Raw genomic sequence first — 20,964 nt, forward strand, 5'->3', positions numbered from 1 at the left:
TGCCTAAGCAAGATAACTGTATACATATGTATACTGCCTAACAAGAACAAAAGTCAAAGTACTGAGCAATACTCAAATTTTACATAATGTTTTTATGGAGATTAAGTGAGCAGCTAAAAAGCTTCTGTGGGTTTTTTTTTTTTTTTTTTAAGTGAGGAAATTTAAAAGATAGGGTGAGGAGAAAGAGGAGACTCATCAGAAAATATCCTCAAGAATCTTTTAAAACTGCTGATCTCTTAATCAAAAATCACTACAGAACTTTTTTTTTATTTTTTTTTATTTTGGAGGCAATAGGGGTTAACTGACTTGCCCAAAATATCTCAGGCAGGATATGAATTCAAGTCCTACAGATCCCAGAGCTGGTGCTACAAATGAAACTTTAATGCATCCTTAGAAGACATAATCTAAGGATGTTCATCTTCTTGGGAACACAGACAACCAGAGAAATGAAAGATACTCGTTCCCCTTCTTCCCCCACAAAATGCTAAAGAGAATAGTCATAGTTTATAAACAGTTCTGTTTCCTCTTCTACTTTATAAAGAGAAATGTTTATGTTTAGTATGTTTGTCAATTTAATAAAACAACTTTTTTAAAAAAAATAAAAGGGCACATATTTTTTTAAAACTTTTAAAAAAGTTTCAAATAACTTTCCCCTTCTCTTCCCTTTAAAAAAGTTTAAATTATTTTTATATTCTTTCGATTAATGAATTTTTGTATATCTAGTATACTATAAATTACAACAGCTATTAGTAGAACTGTAATGAGAAAACATTTTAAAAATACAACCTTTAGAAAGCCAATCAACTATCTTAGATTATTTTTAAAAGAGGTAACCATGAAATGATATAATCCTAGTTTTAGCTATAATTTTAAAAAATATTTAAGTACTATTAAGTATAATTTTTTTAAAATACTATTTAAATAAATCAATGAAAAGATGCTACAGATGCTATGTAAGGATTACTTAAATAAGAAGTATAGCCCAAGATCAAATTTCACAAATTGTTTAATAAAAAATTTACCTGATGCTTTATCTCCACACACTACACACAGATCGAAAACTTTATTTGGTGTCTGGTCTGAAGAAGAATGATCTGTTAAAATCTAAAGGAAAAACAGCATTGTTGTTACTTAGCAATTTTCTCTCTACATTAAAAAAACCAAACACCATCCTTTTCCCCGGTTATTGTCTTTGGAGTCTAGCATCCATTCTAAAGATGGCTTTTAAAAAGTCATTTTTCACCTAGTCTTAAATTGTTTCTGTTAAGACAAAAAACACAAAGTTATCAAGTGATCTTGGATAGTTTTCAGAAGGAAATCTTTAAAACTACCTTTACTTGTCATGAAAATTAAAGTAATAAAATTTCTTTTTAGCAATAATAAATAGTTGGCTTTAAGTACAATGCTCTTACACACTCAACAGTTAAGCCTCTATTAATAATACTATGCACAGAGGACACAAATTGTTACCGCAAAATAGGACTGATAAATTGTTTCTGGCATTTGTCTCCAAAGAACTCAAGAGGCTGGGGTCGCAAGAGTCTGTACTACAAGATTACACAACATAAACCATCTATCGCTCTAAAGGAAGAAAAGTGTATATCTATGCTCAGTCCTTCCTTCAGTGAGAACCTCCCAGAGCTGAAAAGCTATAGCTAATTCATCTCTTTCTCTTAACATTCCATTCTCCCTAGTTCTCTAGGGGTAGACATATACCTGTGAACTACTGACAGATTAGAATAAATTGTTATGTATATATGAATTTAAGATTTTAAATTTAGACTTGCTCAGGACTAAAATCTTCTTTCTTTTTACATAAATAAGAGCATGTAAAGCATTTTATATTCTTCAAAGAATTTTCAAACAGATTATCCCATCAAATTAAATCCATAGAATAACCTCATAAAGTAGATATTAACAGATTTTATTAAGTTTTACAAATGGGGAAACTGAAAAAGATATAGTGTCACAGATTATTCAAGGTGTTATCAGGACTAAAATCCAGGTCTCCTAATCCTTAGAGCTTATATTCTTTCTATTAAATGTTAGTAAAGTTGGTGAAACCCAAATATCATTGCCATTTTACAGTCAGGAAAACTAAAGCTTAAGATAGTTATTTAACAAATGATTTTCTGCTGATAATACAAATCTTTTCTGGGCCACTAATACAGAAAACATAACAAAACATAATATCAATCAATCTTTACAAATAAAAGAAAATAAAGAAAATCAGATACATCAATACCTTTTTAAATTCCTTAGGATCTATAAAACAGTATATAACTACAAGACAAATGTCAGTTTCTGAACAGACCAGTGATCAAAGGATATGAACAGATCACTTTCTAAAGAGAAAATAAAATGCAAATTGTTTTACAGGAAATACGAGAAATTTCCCCAAAATTAGAGAAATGCGTATCGGAGTAATTTCAAACACTACTAGTCCTCCAGAAAAGCAAAAACAATTAAAAAAAAAAAAAAATGAGATGTAAGGGCTAAGATAAGGGAAAGTGGCACTCAGTTATACCTTCATACCATACTTTTGGTAGTGTGCATCTCTGCAAATAATTTAGCAATCTTACCGTTGGCATTTAGCAAAACCAGCCAAAATAAGCATACCTTATTAAAACCTGACTCTAAAACACCAAACAGAGTGGTTCTCTACATTTGTAATCACAAAAACAAAAGGCAAAAACTTCTTTCCACATGTCTTATGGTGGTTTAGACGAGGAGACCCTGGGTTCCTTCAAGCCACCCTGATGGGCTTCTACTACCTGGGAACACAGATCTGGAGATCACTGGGCCTAATCAAACACACAGTGGCTCTTGCCCTGTCTCAACTGGCCACATAAGAGATATATTTACTGGCCATGACAACACAGGAAACAAAGAAAGCTATAAAATATCTTTTCTTCTTACCCATTGTCTTTCCATTTCTGAAACTGAATAAAAAGTGGAGCTTACAGTGCTAACAAATAGATCATTTTTAAACCATCTGTCAACATTCCCTATTGATAAGAGTCTAAATATGCAGCTCAGGGATGCCACAATACACAAAATGCCAGGCCCAATCAGGAAGAACTGAGTGCAAATATGATCTTAGACCCTTGACTGTGGGACCCTGAGAAAAGAACTTCACCTCTTAGCTTCAGTTTCCTCATCTCTAAAATAGAGACACTAGTACTTGCTTTCCAAAGTTGTGAAGATTAAATGAGATAACATTTGTAAAGTGCTTAGTACAGTACCCAGAACATATTAGAAGCTACATAAATATTGGCTATCATTATTGTTATTATTATTATCCAAAAACCAACAAGAAAACATTTTCCTACAGAACTACATTGGCTTCTCTTTGACATTTGTGTTATAAACAAAACCAGACAACAAAAAGAAGTTCCAGATAAATATAGAAGGATGACAAGAGGCAAACGTAGCAGATGTTAATATCATTTTATCACACACCCAAAGACAAGAAGAAGCATCATTTCATGGATCTTTGGGTCATTTTGTACTACGGGTCAAGGATCAATGTCTACAAAATGTCCAACATGAAAATAATTTCAGGTGAGTCCAACATCGGGAAGAAGCAGCAGAAAAAATTCTACAAATAACTTCACAACATCTTATAAATTAAAACCACCTCCACTTTGATCCTCCATAACTTTAATTCGAAAAGGAAACTAGAGAAGGATAGAAAATACAATACAGAAGAGTTAAGGAATGAGAGATGTTCAAGGCTTATAGATGGCAGAGACCTCAAGTTTAAATATGACTATTTTCTCTGAGAAAATAATTAAGAAATGCCAAATAATTTCACCTGCCAAAAATGGAAATTGACAGGAAAGGACTCATTAGTAATGTGGAAGTTATTCTTGAATCAGCTGTGTACACTCAGAGATCTAAAGCAAAGTTCTACAGTCAGAGATCTAAAGCAAAATTCTAAAGCAAAGATCACAATTAATGCAAAACTTCTAGAAGACTAAAAGAAGATAAGAGTTACAACTGCAAACTAATACACTGAAATGAGTGCCTAATGATTAAAAAAAAAAAAAAAGGAAAAAGATAAAGGAAGAGACATCAACACTAACAGTAATAATTTTATTAAGAAGTCTGGCTCATGAGAATCAATTGCCATCACAAGAAAACCAAAAAGTCTGAACCACCTTCATCAGGAAACACTTAATCTCTTCAAAAAGAAGGTGATTTGGCTACCATAAGGAAAAGACCTGTCTGAAGAGTAAACCCATGTGTAAACCTTTCAGATAAGGTTAAGGAAGTTACTTAAGCAGTAAGGCTCCATGGTACAGCAAGTCATCACAGGAAAAGCAAGTTTGGTGAGAAATCCAAACTAACCTGGGGCATTTTAGGATCAAATTAAAACAAAAGACAAAAATATGGAAAAAAGTTGCAAAAAAAGGGTAATTTTTTCCCACTCAAATAAGAAGCTCTTACCATGTTTGAGCTGTTCAGCACCATCCTTGATGTGCCTTGATGAGCAAACAGACATGGGCTTCACAACCAAGCAAGACAAATTAGATACTTCTGACACGCACAGGAAGGAGCCAAATTACTGGAAGACAGTCTTGAAGACAGTATTTTCCCCACTAACATCAAAGACCAAAAACAACAGTAGTACTTTGCCAGTCACTAAACTACAAAACTATGAGTGGCTCTAGAATATCAGCTGGCAAAAACCTGTTCCTTTCTAACATCATCTGAAGGCTGATTTCAACACATTCTCATAAAAAATTTTGAATAGATGGGAAAATAAATGATATGTAGATGACAATGTCCTACACACATCAAAAGTACCTAAGATTATTCAAACAATATTAGATAAGCTTGGTTTGATGAAAATAGTCAGGGAGATCTGCTCAGCAAGATGTTCATTGCTGTCAGTAGCAAAGCCCTCAGAGAGAGCATAAAATCAAAGAGAAGGAATTTCTATAGTTGATGAGAACCAGGACTTGTTAATTTGGGGTCCATTAACTTCTTTTAAAAAATATTTTGATAATTACATTTCAAAAGAAATTGAGAAGAATCAGGCAGCCAGGTAGGAAGAAAACTAAAATTAATTAATTAGGAGGATAAAAACTCATAGAAGAAGAGAATATCTAGGAACAGAGAAGGGTCAGTAATAAATGCTCCAAAGCAGCCCAGCAGAATGAAGATTAAGAAAGGCCAAAAGATTGAGCAAGAGTTCACTGTTAAACTATGAAAAGGCGAATGTCAGCTGAGTGATGACTTTTTAAGGTGGAGGGCAAAGGTCTGAGATGGAGAGAGAAGTGGAGAGACAAGGAGAAAAGAAAGAATCAGGAAAGGCTTCTAAGAGGAGGAGATAGGAAAGAGTGATTACCCAAGAAAAAGAAAATGCTGGGTTAAGAGAAGGTAAGATAATTTCAAATTAGAACAGATAACACATGAAAGAGAGAAGAATTAACTTGGGCTGGAATCAGAACCATAATGGATCTTTAATGCCCAAGTAACTAATGTGATTTTTATGCTATTGGAAATAGAGAATTACTGAAGAGGAGTGATGTTATGACTCCTTCAAAATCCAGAAAATAACAATGACAACTGAGTGAACGATAAATTAGAGATGCGAGAAACTTGTTGGGAAGTTATTAAAATAGTCTAAATGAGAAATAACAAAGCCTTGAATTAAGATGGTGGTAATGGACATGGACAGATGGAAAACATATTTTGCAAGTAGAATCAAAAATGATAGGGAAAAAAAAAATGGCAATGATAAACAACATTTTGAAATGGAGTAATTGAAAGAGTCCACAAAGCAAAGTCCCATAAACTGATCTAGCCATTTAAAAAACTACATGTGACTAGCAAGAATTAAGAAAGTCATACAAATTAAACATTATGTTGATGGCAAAATTAAAGTGTGTGTCAACTGAGAGGCCCTTTGGATACCAGATTATTTTACACAAATAAGTATTGAATTCAATGAAGGGCTTAGCACCTTGCATATAGTGGTTATCCCCAAATTGTTTACTGAATGAATTGAATGATAATATTAATACAAATTTTGTCAGACATATAAAAACAGAACTGTTTCAATGGTTCATTTTCCCATAACATTAAACAAATGAAGAAAAGATTATATTGTTTTCTTGCTGAAGCACAATCAGCAGAAAAAGTTAAATAACTTAAAAGTTGTAAAAATACCTGGGTATTATCTTCATTCAGAAAACATGTAATTCACAGTTTCAAAAAAATTCTCATTTCCTGTTCTTTTATGTTTGGAATTTAAAAATAAAATTAAAAAAGAAGAATGTATCTGTGATGAAAATTTCATTATCTACACCACTTCAGAAACACATAAATCTAAATAACACAAAAGCGTTAGTTTCAAAATTATTTGGAAGTAGTGCCCTGCCCACTTAAAAAACTCCACATTGCCTTTCTTTGTCTAGCCTTGACCCACTCTTGACCTATCCTACTGATGCAAGTCCAGGAAAGAACAGCAATGGTCTATCACTCAAAGAATGGACAAAGCAGACAATCCACTCACAGATTATCACAGTTCCTCTCCCTTGCAATGTTTAAACTAGTGAACAGCAATGGTGTTTTGTAATCATTTTTTTGTATATAAGATAAATAAAGACTTTTGGGAATCCCCTTTGTTTTACCTGGATATGCTGTGCAGACAGATCAGGAGTTGCAAAGTACAGCTGGTTGACACCTGCAGCATCTGGGGCTGTGAGGAACACTTTTCCTGGAGTGGAGTCTTGCCTGGTGAGAATTACTTTGCTTGGTGTGGCGCCATCATGATTGGTTAGGATGAACTGCTTGCCTGGCGTGCTCTGACCCAGGGCTGTCACAATCTGAATTTTCTGGCCAGTCTGCTGGTCTGTAACAATCTAACACATTCGTTTTGGTTTATTAGTCTATATTATTCTTTCACTCTGTGCCCCCAGGGACATTAATATGAATCTTATAATGGCTGGCATACAAACTAGAACACGTTCACCATGATGTAATCAATACACAGAAGTAATTCTATAACTTTTATACCCAGGCTAGGACATAGGTTGGTGACCTATTATCTTGAAATAATTCTTTTTTGTTCTACCACTGCTAATGGCTTAGAACTGTCCTATTCATCTGCACACTCTGGCTGGGATCTTTGTGTGCTCACTCCATTTCCAGCTCTGAAGGACTTATGATAAGACCAAACTCCATTTTATTTACTGGCCTCGATCTATATTATTGCATGATACAGCAAAAGAAGCACTGGATTGGGAATCAGGAAACATAGGTTCAAATTTGAAATTTGCCTCTAAGTATCTAGGACAATCTGCACTTATCCTCACAAATATTTTATTGTTACCTTCATTTTGGATTATGTTATTCCATATCTACAGCTATTCAAGAGATAACCTTGTATAGATAATTGAATATATTTTAGGAAGTTCATATTAAGAGGATTTGTAAACAACAATCTACAAGTCAGAGGAAAAGGTGCCATGGTCTTTAGGAGATGAGGACAAAACAAACTCCAGGCCTAGAGGATGACCAGCATAAAGACACTGAGATGAGATGGAACATGTGGGAACAAAGAGAAAGCCATTCAGCAGCACCATCAATTGCTGAGTGGGGAATAACGGGCAATCATTCAAAGTTTGCCAAATATCTACTATATGCCAAACACTGAGAGAAAAGGCAGTTAACAATCTAATGGGGGAGAAAATATAAAAATATCTATAAAGTAAATTACAAACAAATTAGAAAGAATTCACAGAAGGAAGGCACTTGAATTAAGTGGAATTGTCTTCACGTAGAAGATGGGATTTCATAAGACTTTAAGATAGCCAGGTAAGTCAGTAATTGGAGCAGAAAAGGTAGAGTGTTCCAGATATGGGGAACAGTCAGGAAAAAAATGCCTGCAGCTGAGAGATGGAATGACTTGCTTGTGAACAGCCAGAAAACCAGTCACTGGATTGAAGAATACATGGAAGGATTATAAGAAGGCTGTGGGAAAGATTTTGTGTTTCTTCCTTAAAGCAATAGGAGCTGCTCAAGTTTGCCTGCAGGGTTATAGGGGGAGGGGGGGAGAGGGGAGTGACCTGCCCTTTATAGTGACTGCATAGAGATGGACTGAGTGGGGAGAGACATAAGATGGACAGACACACTTCCAGGCTATTGCAACAGGCCTAGAGAGATGACATCACCTAGGCCTGCACCAGAGTGGGACTAGTGTCAGTGGAGAGAAGGAAGTGTAGTCAAGAGATGGCGCAGAAGTGCTATCAATATTCCTTGCTGACACCTTAGATATGAGGGGTGAGAGACAGGAGTTCAGGATGACTCCTAGGCTGTGAGCTTGAGAAACTGACAGAATGTGATGTCCTCTATAGTAATAGGAAAGAAAGGAGGGAGAGGGGATTAGGGGATGAGTTCAGGTTTGGACATATTGAGCTCAAATTGTCTATGGGTATGCAGTTCAAGATGTCTAAAAGGCATATCATAATATATAAGAAGACCTGAAGCTGATCTTGGTGACTGGTCCCATCACTTCTTGTCAAAGAGAGGGAGAAGAAACGGAAACAAGTGTTAGTTTTTCTATTCTTGGACAAAAAATGATTGCAGATGGCAACTGCAGTTGTGAAATTAAAAGATGCTTGTCCTTGGAAGGAAAGTTCTGGCAAATTTGGACAGCAGACTAAAAAGCATACATGTCACCTTGGCAACAAAAATCTGTATGGTCCAAGCTAAGGGTTTTCTAGGAACAATCTAAGGTTGTGAAAACTTACTATAAGGAAAGCCAAGTACCACAGAATCAAGTTTCAAAATGTGGTGGCGAAGACTTTTGGGAGTCCCTTGGAGAGATCAAATCAGTCAGTACTTAAATTAATTCACTGGAAGCTTCAAATACTGAAACTGAAGCTGACTGGAAAAGCTCAGTGGGGATGTGGGGAAAGACTGAAGGCAAAAGATGGCATAGGATGAGATGACTAGATAGTGCCAAGGAAACGACAGATATATGGTGGACAGTCTTTGAGAGACAGTGGAGGAGAGAAGGGCCTGACATTTTATGGCTCATGGGGTCACAGTGAGTCAGACACAACTGGACAACAACAGAAACAGTTTATGGACAAGGTGTGCAGGGTTTTAGAAGACAAAGAGATTAATTTCTATTTGATCTTAACAGCAAAAAGGAGTCCATGGAGAGTACTGACTCTGGCAGCAATGGGAATTACAGTGGGGAAAACCTTGAGGCAGGGTGAAAGATGATGAGGATCTGATTAGAGTGGTGAGCAAGGAGGGAGGCAGGTATGAGAGCTGCTGTGGAGAGGGACAGGGCAAGTGTATGGTGTCATGGTGAGAGCTGGGCTTGGCATCAGGCCCTAAGGTCACGTTCTGCCTCAAAAACTTCCAGCTTTATAGCCCCAGGCAAATGACTCAACCTGTCTGAAGTGAATTAGCCTCATCTCCAAGAGAGGTTTCTTCTTGCTCTAAGTCTGATCTTATGATCCCTGATATTTAAAAACTAACTGACTACAGAGAGGCTGAGATTCCCCCCAGTATAGTTTTGCTGTTTACTTGCAATTCAACTTCTCCTGCTATACCACTTGGTGCATATGTTTAATAATGATATTATTTCATTATCTATGATACCTTTTGTAATGGGCTGAGGCTTTAGTTGATGCACTGAGGTCCCAAGCACATGAGGCTAAATAGTAATTGGACCATACTCTATTAATATATAAGCTTGGAGAAAGAATGGCCCCACCCACTCTTTGTGCAAGTCCTGATGTGTTGTATAGGAAATGACGATTTTGGTGGGTGGAGGCAGGGGAGTGGAAAGGGAAGGGGAAGGAGAGACTGGGAGCATTTTTTGTGATTGCGTGGCTTTTCAACTCAGGTCTCTCTCTGCTAGCTGGCTTCCTGTGGCAGCTGCCCATATTGCTATCACAATCTTTCTTGCCCATATTGCTATCGCAATCTTTTTTCATCTCTTCACTTCAATAAAGATTGAAGATTTTTCCCTTAACCTGAATTCCTGACTCCGGCTGACTTTAAATACGCGGTCATTACAATTGGCGCCCAAGCCTGGGAACCAAGGACCCTACTTTCACTGAAGAAGTCTCCAGTGACCAGGAACTTAGGTGAGTATAAGACAAACAGGGAACTTATTTTCTTAAAGACTAAATTAGTAACCTTTTTTGGCTGAAATGGGACAGATCCTAGGTAAAGATTCTCCATCCCCCACCCTAACCCCCCCACCCCCAGTCCCACCCAGGAGTGGTGCTATAGAAAGCCTGCTTAAGCTGATAGAAGATCAAGGGCTACTTATAACTTGGGAACAGGCAGCTAGACTTCTGGCTACATTAAAATGCACCTCCCCTTGGTTCTTAGAGGAAGAGCAAATCTCTCTAGATAACTGGGCATTGGTTGGTCAACAGCTCTCCGCATATAACAATGAAAACGATCCTCATTCAATTTCCATCGAGGCATTCTATTTATACAATATGACACAGTTGGCCTTCAGATACTGTATAAGTTCTAGGAGAAAAGGAAAAACTCTAGGAATAGCCAAATGGGAAAGCCTGAGATAAAGGAGGAAGACAAAGAACAGATTAATGGCCATATCCCCACAGGGCAGGGAGACTTAAGTGAGGCTCAGGGGTGGGATGAATCTGATGCAGCTTCAGCCCCACCTAAGGAGCAGGTAATTGGTTCTCCTCCATCAACTCCACCCTCTGGGATGGAGGGAGGAGGGGTAGTGGGGGGGGGGGGGTAGTGACAGCACCAGCACCTCCCCCCCTGCATACAGCTGCTCCTTTGAGTAGATTGCAAAAGGGCCAAATTAAGGCCAAAGAAGAAGGGGAAAATGTATCAGAATTTCAACACCACATTTTTCCTGTTATTCAACAGTTTAATTCTTCAGGTCAAGAAAGTAGAAGATACTCTCCTTTTGATATAAAAATCCTCCAAAGACCTGAAAAAAGCTTGCACTCTTTATGGGGCTACATCAGCTTATGTTAAGATGCTATTACAAAATTTGTCTTTTGAAATCTTGACCCCTAATGACTGGAAATCTATAGCAAAGATATGCCTAGAACCTGGACAAAACTATTTGTGGCTTTCTGAATATAGTGAGCTCTGTAGGATACAAGCCCAACAAAATAGTCAAAGTGGAGTTCATGCTGCAATCACCTGTGACCTACTAACAGGTGTCGGTCCTTATGCAGATGTCACAGTACAAATTAATTATTCTGTAGCAGCATATGAGCAAATTGCTGCTAATGCTATCAAAGCGTGGGCTTCTCTCCACAATAAAGACGACAAGGGTGGGGCCTTCACAAAAATAACACAAGGGCCAAATGAACCCTTTGCTGACTTTGTGGGATGTTTGCAGACAGCTATCACAAAAACAAATGGAGAAAATGCAATAACAGACATTTGGATAAGGCAACTTGCTAAGGAAAATGCTAATGAGGTTTGCAGAAGAATTATACTAGGACTGTGCAAGGATGCTCCTTTAGAGGAACTCATAAGACGCTGTGCCACAGTGGGCACAGATGCCTTTTATAGCCAGGCTATGATGCAGACTTCCCAAAATCCAAACATGGGAAGACAGAGTCCCTCCTGGCAAGGGACTTCCAGAGAGCCTCGTAGATGCTTTCAGTGTGGAAAAGTAGGGCATCTGAAAGCTCAATGTTGGTATAGAGATAGAATGGGAAAACAGGGTGGGAGAACAAGACCCACTACCTCATGTCCAAAATGCAACAGAGGCTTCCATTGGGCCTCAGAATGCAGACAGATTCAGGGAAACGGGATGAGGGGCCCAGCCCCAGGACCCAAGGCAAAAAACACTTGGGGCATGATGGCAGCCAATGGTGCACCCAGAGAGTGTCTAGAAGTCCAGTACCCAGACATGACCAATCAGCCAGAAAGCCATATGATGGGAGAAGGGGATTACACAGTCAACCAGCCAGGAAGCAACCTGATGGCAGAAAGGAATTACAATTGGGGAGAATAGAGCTGTATGCAGCTGGGACAACTGAGATACCCCCTGGAGAGGTGAAATCTGTTCCTCTCCAGCCTATGGATCCCTTACCTCCAGGCACAGTAGGCTTGACCATTTCACCTCCTTTTTGTACGTACAAAACAGTGTCCATCCATACACTGATGTGGAAAACTGGGGAATGTGTAAATAATATCCCAGTCACTAATACAGGTAGACAATGTGTGACTTATCACCCAGGAGAAGTAGTAGCATCAGGTTTACTCATACAGAATCCTAATAAGCAACCTGGTGATAGTCACCCAGATTCTGACTCCAGACCACAAAATCCAGGAATATACTGGACAGCAGCAGTAACAGCTGACCGACCTATGCTCATGATCCATGTAAATGGCCTACCACTGGAAGGATTGGTAGACACAGGTGCCGATCTTACAGTTATTAGAGGTGCCAATTGGCCCAGTCACTGGCCAAAGATTAAGGCAGACACCTATATATCTGGAGTAGGAGGATCAATAGCAGCTGAAGTTAGTGCTGCCCCTATATAAGATGGACTTTTGAAGGCAAAACAGGAGTTTTTACTCCTTTTATAGTTGAAAAAATCCCCATCAATCTGTGGGGAAGAGATGTTTTACAACAATTAGGGTTAAAAATGAGTACTTCAGTTTTTTAAGCAGGGCTGCTGTTGAAGGCCTGCCAACACTTTCACCTGTTCCTATCCAATGGAAAACTGATACACCAGTGTGGATAGAACAGTGGCCCTTAGGTAGCGATAAAATTCAGGCCTTATTACATATAGTACAGGAGCAGCTTAAACAAGGGCATTTACAACTTTTTCTAACTCCTTGGAATTCACCAGTGTTCGTTGTAAAAAAGAAATAGGGAAAATGGAGGATGCTCACTGATTTAAGAAAAGTAAATGAACAGATGGAAACTATGGGAACTCTTCAGCCTGGACTTCCATCTCCTACTCAATTGCCTAGAGAGTGGCCTCTTTGGGTCATCGATATTAAGGATTGTTTCTATTCTATCCCTCTGGATAAGGAGGATATGAAAAGATTTGCCTTTTCAGTGCCCAGCGACAACTTAGCTGAGCCTTATAAAAGATATGAATGGACAGTTTTGCCACAGGGAATGAAAAACAGCCCCACTATGTGTCAAATGTATGTTGCTGCTGCTCTTGCTCCAATAAGAAAAGCATTTCCAAAAGTTATACTATTAGATATGGATGATATATTGGGATGTGCACCTGAGGAACAAATGCTAGAAGCATGTCTACAAAAGACCACAGAAACACTAAGATACTACAAATTATACATAGCTGAAGAGAAAATTCAAAGACATGCTCCTTTTCAATATTTAGGATATGAAATATACCCTAAGATGCTTACAGTACAAAAACTGTCCTTAAGAACAGAGAAGCTAAACACCTTAAATGATTTTCAGAAATTGATAGGAGATATCCAGTGGATGTGACCAGTGTTAGGCTTGACTACCTATCAGTTACAACCATTATATGACATTTTAAGGGGAGACAGTGCTTTAAATTCACCATGCCAGCTTACAAAAGAAGCTCAAGAGGCTTTGAGAAAAGTTGAACTGGCTTTATCCAATGTGGTTGAAAGAGTCACTCAAAAACCCTTGGAAATATCAGTTTTTGCTACACAAGAGGCACCCACAGCAGTCCTTCATCAAGGAGACAGTGTGATAGAGTGTGTGAACCTCCCGGCACAACCAGAACGAAGCCTTACTCCTTACGTAGTGCTCGTGGCTAGAATTTTGTTAAAGGCCATTAAGCGAGCAGTACAATTATTTGGGGTAAGACCTTTTTACACCAATACACAAATTAATGTGTGTTGTGAGACCATCCCACAGTGGCAAATTTTATTAGCCATGGCTCCAAATTTTATACATGGGTCTCCATTAAAGATAACCAGACTTTTACATAATTGGCGATGGATTCTTGAAGAAAAAGTTTCTAAAGTTCCTCTTAAAGGACCAACTATCTTTACAGATGCATCCAAACATAACATTTGTGCTGTATACTCTCATGACTTAACTATAAAGAGAGTAGTCAGAACTCCTTTTCAGTCCACTCAGCAGGACGAATTATATGCAATCATGTTAGCTCTCACTTATTACCCAGGAGACATAAATATAATATCTGATTCAGCCTATTCAGTAGGTCTGGTACAAAGAATTGCCACAGACCAAATAAAATTTGCAGCTTCTAATATCTATCAGCTCTTTAAGGAACTTCAGGAGCAAGTGAGAAAACATCCAGGTAAGATTTATATCTTGCATGTCCACTCACATAGTGGACTCCCAGGCCCTATTTTTGATGGGAATTCAAAGGCAGATAGCCTTTTAACTATGTTAGCCAGTACACCTTTATTTCAGGAGGCCCAGGAATCCCATTCTAAATACCATCAGGCTGCTCAAGCTTTGCGTCTACAATTTGGGATAACAAAAGAGGAAGCTAGGAGCATAGTAAAAAGCTGTACAGCTTGCCTTCCTTGCCACTTACACTGCCTCCAGGAAAGAACCCTCGTGGTTTGAGACCCAATGAAATCTGGCAAATGGATGTAACCCATTATAAATCTTTTGTTCTTCTGTCTTTTATCCATGTTGTGGTAGATACCTTTTCAGGATTCACTTTTGCCATACCAGCAGCAAAAAGAGACAGCCCGAGTGGTCACTGAATTCCTCACGCAAGCATCTGCCATTATGGGTGTGCCACAAGCAATAAAAACAGACAATGGTCCTGCATACACCTCCAAACATTTTGCACACTTTTGTGCACAGTATAAAATTTTACACACCACTGGCATACCCTTTAATCCTCAAGGACAGGCAATAGTAGAGAGGAGAAACAGAGACATTAAGACGCTCCTCCAAAAACAAAAGAAAGTGGGAGCCACAGGTAACCCTAGAGAACTACTAAATCTAGCACTTGATACTATTAACTTCTTGATTTTTGACAAAGATGCACTGGCTCCAGCAGACAGGTTTTATAACCCACCAGAAGGGCAATGTCCAGTGCGAGCAGCTCCACTATCTTTAGATAATCGCCAGGTGATGTGGAGAGACCCAGAAAGTGGTGAATGGAAGGGACCAGATAGGCTAACTGCTTGGGAGAGAGGGTTTGCTTGTATCTCTACAGGTGGAGAAGGAATCAGATGGGTGCCAACGAGCCGTATTCGCCTTGTCCATCGCAGAGAGATGGAGCAGACCCTTGAAACGAAGGAGAAGACCCAAGAAACATCGGGTGGTTCTGTTGCTGATTGTGCTCACCATTGAAAGAGCGTGGCAGTTATGGCGTTTGACTCATGGACATAGAAAATCATTGGACTTCCAAACCCTCAGAAATTATTGGATTCTCCGAGACATTAGATTGTTGTAGGACTTTAAATCCCTCAGGAATCATCGGATTCTTTGAGACATAAGACTTGAAAGCCCTCAGGAATCATTGGATTTTCTGAGAAATGATAAGACTGTTACAGGATTTCAAAATCTGCTGGAATCATTGGATTCCCTAAGACTTTTTTAAAAAGACTTTTGCTGGACTTCAAAAACTTGGGGGGTATCATTGGATTCCCTGACACGTGAAGCAATGGACAATAGATTGGTTTTGGACTATCTCTTGGCTGCTGAAGAAGGTGTATGTGTGACTGCTGTTTACATACTCTCCTTCTAGGACTTCTGGCAATCTTTTACATCATAATGTTGATTTATATTGTTTGCTATACCGTTACTTGGGTGTATAATTCATGTTTGTTACACCACATCAAGCCTGCACTGACTGTGGGGAGAGTCATCACTAATAGCCTCTGTGTTGTTGCTATGTGCTTGTGTAATACCTCCCATGCTAATGTGTTTGTGCATAATAAGACCCTTCAGTCCAGAAACCTGCTGGCAACCCCCACTTCCCTTTGGTGCTTTTTATCTCCCTTCCTGAGATGTCAGGGAGGGCGTGATTATCTCCTTTTTAGTACTTTCACTTCCCTTCCTGAGAAGTCAGGAGGGGCGTGATCACCTCCTTTTCGGTGCTTTCACCTCCTTTCCTGAGAAATCAGGGAGGGTGTGATCACCTCCTCTTGGGGGCTCTGACCTCCCTGAGGAGTCAGAGATGGCATGACCACATGTGTTCTAAAACAAAAGAAAGCGGGAGATGTAATGGGCTGAGGCTTGAGTTGATGCACTGAGGTCCCAAGCACATGAGGCTAAATAGTAATTGGACCATACTCTATTAATATATAAGCTTGGAGAAAGAATGGCCCCGCCCTCTCTTTGTGCAAGTCCTGATGTGTTTTATAGGAAATGACGATTTTGGTGGGTGGAGACAGGGGAGTGGAAAGGGAAGGGGAAGGAGAGACTGGGAGCATTTTTTGCGATTGCGATTGCGACGGCTTTTCAGCTCAGGTCTCTCTCGGCTAGCTGGCTTCCTGTCGCAGTTGCCCATATTGCTATCGCAATCTTTTTTCACCTCTTCACTTCAATAAAGATTGAAGATTTTCCCCTTAACCTGAATTCCTGACTCCGGCTGATTTTAAATACGCGGTCATTACACCCTTTAGCAAAATGTAGTTTCCTTCCTTAACTTTTTTAATTAGATCAATGTTTTCCTTTTGCTAAATCTAAGACCAGGATAGCTAACTCTGCTTATTTTAGCTGAAGCATAAATATGTATCTCTCTGTTTCAAATGTGTTTCTTATAAATAACATATTATAGGTCTGGCTTTTGATCCACTTTCCTATCTGCTTCTGTTTTATGAGAGAGTTCATCCCTTTCACATTCACAGTTAAAATGATTGTATTTTCCACCATCTTATTTTTCCCAAATTAAGACTTTTCCCTCTCCTTGCACCCTTTCCTTCCTCAATGCTTTGCTTCTGACCACCACCTCCCTCAATCTTCTTTCCTTTTTTCAACCCCCCCCCTTTCTTATCCCTTTCCCCTTTTACTTTTGTCCCCTTTTCCTTTCCCCTCCTACTTCCCCATAAGGTGAGATAAATTTCTATACCAAAATTATGATAGTCCAAGGTTCAAACAATGTTCATCCCCCTTTCTTTTTTCCCTTAATTATAATGTAATTTATCCCCATTTTGCCTCCCCTTTCCTTTTTTTCCACTACAATGCCTTTTCCGTCCCTAATTTTGTTTTTTATCATCACAATAAAGTCAACTTATATCAACACACTCTAAATATACCCCTTCTAACTGCCCTGACAAATATACAGTCCTCCAGAGTTACATGTATCATCTTCCCATGAGAACATTTTATATCTATCATATTCCCATGTAAGGAGATGAGCATTTTTAACCTTTAAAAAATATAGGCTTTTTTCCTTTCCTTTTTAACTTTTTATGCTTCTCTTAAGTCTTGTATTTGAAGATCAAATTTTCTTCAGCTTTGGTCTTTTCATCAGAAATGATTGAAAACCTCCATTTCATTGAATGTCTATCTTTTCCCCTAAAAAATAATGTTTAGTTTCGCTAGGTAGTTGATTTCTGGTTGCAGGCCAAGTTCCTTTGCCCTCTGATTATCATATTACAGGCCCTTTAATCCTTTAAAGTAGAAGCTGCTAGGTACTGGGTAATTGTGATTGTGGCTCCTCGATATCTAAATTTCTTTTTTGTGGTTGCTTACAATATTTTTCCTCTGATAATGCTTGAATTTAACTGTAATATTTCATGGAGTTTTCATTTTGGAGTCTCTTTCAAAAGTGATTCTTTCAGTGACTATTTTGCTCTCTGGTTCTGGGATATCAGGGCAATTGTCCTTTATGATTTCTTGAAAGATGTTGTCCAGGCTTTTTTTTTTAAATTATGTCTTTCAAGTAGTCCAATGATTCTTAGATTACTTCTCCTGAATCTATTTTCCCAGTCAGTTACTTTTTTCAATGAGGTATTTTACATTTTTTTCTATTTTTTTCGTTTTTTGGATTTTGACTGATTCTTGATGCCTCATTGAGTCATTCACTTCCATATGTCCAATTCTAATTTTTATTGAATCATTTTCTTCAATTAACTTTTACCTCCTTTTGCATATTATTATATTTTTATTTTTAATTATTTATATTAATTATTTTTTTTAATTGTTTTGTCCATTGGATATTTTTCCATTTGGCTACTTCTATTTTTCAAGGAAGTATTTTCTTCAGGATATGTTTTTTACAATTCACTTTATTTTTTAAAGAGTTGTTTTCTTTAGTTAATTTCTGTGTTTCTTTTTCCAAATTCTCCAATGCTCTCATTCTTTCCTTAATTTTCTTCTAATTCTCTTTTAAGATCCTTTTTGAACTCTTCCAAGAGAATCTTTTAGGCTGGAGACCAATTCATACCCCACTTTGAGGTTTCATCTAGAGACATTTTGCCTTTGCTCTTCTCTTCTGGATTTATGTTCTATTCTTCCCTGTCTCCACAGCAGCTAGCTCTCAAAGATCCACACTTCTTTTTAAAGGTTGATATCTACTTCTAGGCACAGGAGAGATTGTCCCGAGGTTCCTCTATAGGACTGCCTTTACATTGATTGCACCGAGAGGCTTCCCCACTGTGCTGGGTGGATGGGCCAAGTCCTGCTTGATATGCTGGGGTTCGCAGGCTTATTACTTGCCTTTTGTAGTTGCCCCAGAGGTCTTACAGTTAGCCTGCTAATCCACTGACCTTCTGAATCAGAACAGGGTAGTCAATGCTGCTGTATTTTAGCTAAGAACCTCCTGCTAGTTTCCCCACACCAGGCCTTTCCACCCTGGACCTCCCCGCACTGCACCTGCACTGGGCCACATTCCTTCCTGACCAATTGAGAAATACCTTTCCTGAGATATCCTGAAAGATACCTTTCAGCTTTTCAAGATATCTAATACTAGAAAATTATTACAATCCAAATGTTTGTGAGTTCTGTCACTTCAAAATCTGTTCAAAGGCTTGATCTCGTATTGATTCTGAGGGAAGCCAGGAAGAGCTCAGGCAAAGTTCTGTCCATCCTGGCTCTGCCCCCTTTTCATAATTTTCTTGCATTGTACTCATTTTCTTTTTCCAATTTTTCTTTGACTATTCTTTTCTTTATTTATTGCTTCTAGGAATTCTTGTTAGGCTTGGATCCAATTAACATTTTCCTTTGAGCCTTTGTAGCTGTTTCACAGTGTTGTACAATTTCCCAAGTCCTCCTTGCTACTATAATAGGTTTTTATAGTCAAGTTCTTTTTTTTTTTAATTATTGTTTCCTCATTTTTTTACAACCTACTTTTCAATTTTGAATTTTATCTTAAAGTTGGGCTCTCTTCACCTAGGGGTGCAGAAGGTACTGGGACAAGCTTCAGCCCTTTTCATGCTGTTATTTTCAGAGCTAGTTCTGGGGGACTTTAAGTTTTTGGTGCTTTCAAAGTAGTATGATTCTAGAAGGCCACTGTTCTTATGGTCTATATTCTATTCTTTACCTAGGAAGGACCCCTGTTTCTCTTGTAACTTCCCCTATTAGGCTTCTTCTCTGATCTGATAATGTGACCAGTGTCTCTAACTCTCCTGTGATAAACTACCGGTGCTCTTTTTTACCCTAAAAATCCAACCTAGGACTGTGTATGTGCAACAGAGTTGCAAACCAGTACCAGCTGTACCCAATACCAACAAAGGATGCTTTCTAATCTGTTTCTGAGCAGCTGTTCAATTCCCTTCCCATCTCTGATCTGAAAGTTCCAAAAGCTATGGCTATGACTGCTGTTGCTGCTGATCTCTATCCAGGCCTACCTACCTCTTTAGTTTTCTTAGGTTGGAAAATTATCATACTACAACTTTTTGTTGGATCTGGTGCTCCAAAATTTGATTTGAAGCATTATTTTAAAGTTGTTTGGAAGTAAATATTGGGAGAATTCAACTGGGTGCCAGGAGAAGAAACTTTATTAAGAAAATACTAACAAATATTTAAAAATGAACAATAACTGATTGTGAACAAGCTCCAACAACCACTTGTATAAAAGACTCTATTAATAACTGTTCAGATAATCTTCTCATACTGTAGTCTCTAATGCCCACTATCTTGTAAATTCCACAGCTCAAACTGAAAGTTTTTCCTCACTAGCAGATAATAAATGAAAAAAAACTCAGAAGCCAGGGATGAGAAATTCCAATCTATTCTCTGACAAATTCTGTAAAAGCTATACATGTACTTTGGTGAGCTATTTTCTTGGTTTTCAATAATAGCTACACAGTTCTGTGGAGAGCATTTTAGAACTGACCGATTGCAGTGACACTATCTGATTTTAACTCTGTTCTTGCTACTGATTGGCAATCATCTGATTATAGTCTTGAATCAATTCCCTGGCACACTCATGTACGTTCAGTTCCATAAACCCTTTATTCCAATGCTTTAGCCCCTGGCTTTCCACATTCTAATGAAATTGCTAATTAATGACTTCATTCCAATCCAACTCAAGTCATTTCTTGGAGGTTCAGAATACTTGGTTTTATGGTATCTCTCTGACATCTCAGGATAGAGCAATGACATCCCAGAGTTCTGAGAAGCTTGGGTTGTCGTGGTCTAAGCACTGCTTTACCTTTGAGGGAGAATGAAGGAAGGAGTTCCACTCTTATTGTCTCTCTCTTCAAGCAAAATGGATTGTAGGCTACATGTTGGAATCTTTACAAAGTTTTAACTCATTAGAGTTGATAGAGACAATAATTATCTAATTTAGCATGATTCAGTATGATTGATCTGATCATACAAGGGGATGTTATGGGCCAGAACTTGAAACAAGGTACTAAGTGGAATTGAGGAGACAATGTTTAAATCTAGTTTAGCATTGATTTAATCATACAATAAATAATGGTTTCCCAGTGATATAATGATTGGTGTGTACTCAGTGTACAGCATATAAGCAAGAAGCTCTCAGGGCCAAAGAGCACTCTGGGAGATATAGAAGCCCACAAGCCCACTCTTGGAGGCAAAGTCAGATTCATTCTATCTTCCACCTTTGTGCTGGCTGG

The 20,964-nt window shown here is 38.3% G+C and overlaps 1 protein-coding gene across 2 annotated transcripts in view; it reads right to left on the minus strand.

Moving 5' to 3' along the window:
• The window catches only part of NR2C1 (nuclear receptor subfamily 2 group C member 1), a 102,780-nt gene that overhangs the window by 44,603 nt on the left and 37,213 nt on the right, over positions 1-20,964 (minus strand). For both annotated transcript variants that reach the window (XM_052000844.1, XM_052000843.1), the window contains exons 3-4: positions 6,645-6,875; positions 1,023-1,104 (exon numbers count right to left, since the gene is read on the minus strand). In XM_052000844.1, coding sequence (XP_051856804.1) covers positions 1,023-1,104; positions 6,645-6,875 — 313 coding nt within the window. The remainder of the gene's footprint in view (positions 1-1,022; positions 1,105-6,644; positions 6,876-20,964) is intronic.

Source organism: Antechinus flavipes, chromosome 5 (genome assembly GCF_016432865.1).
Source record: "Antechinus flavipes isolate AdamAnt ecotype Samford, QLD, Australia chromosome 5, AdamAnt_v2, whole genome shotgun sequence".
Lineage (NCBI taxonomy): Eukaryota > Metazoa > Chordata > Mammalia > Dasyuromorphia > Dasyuridae > Antechinus > Antechinus flavipes.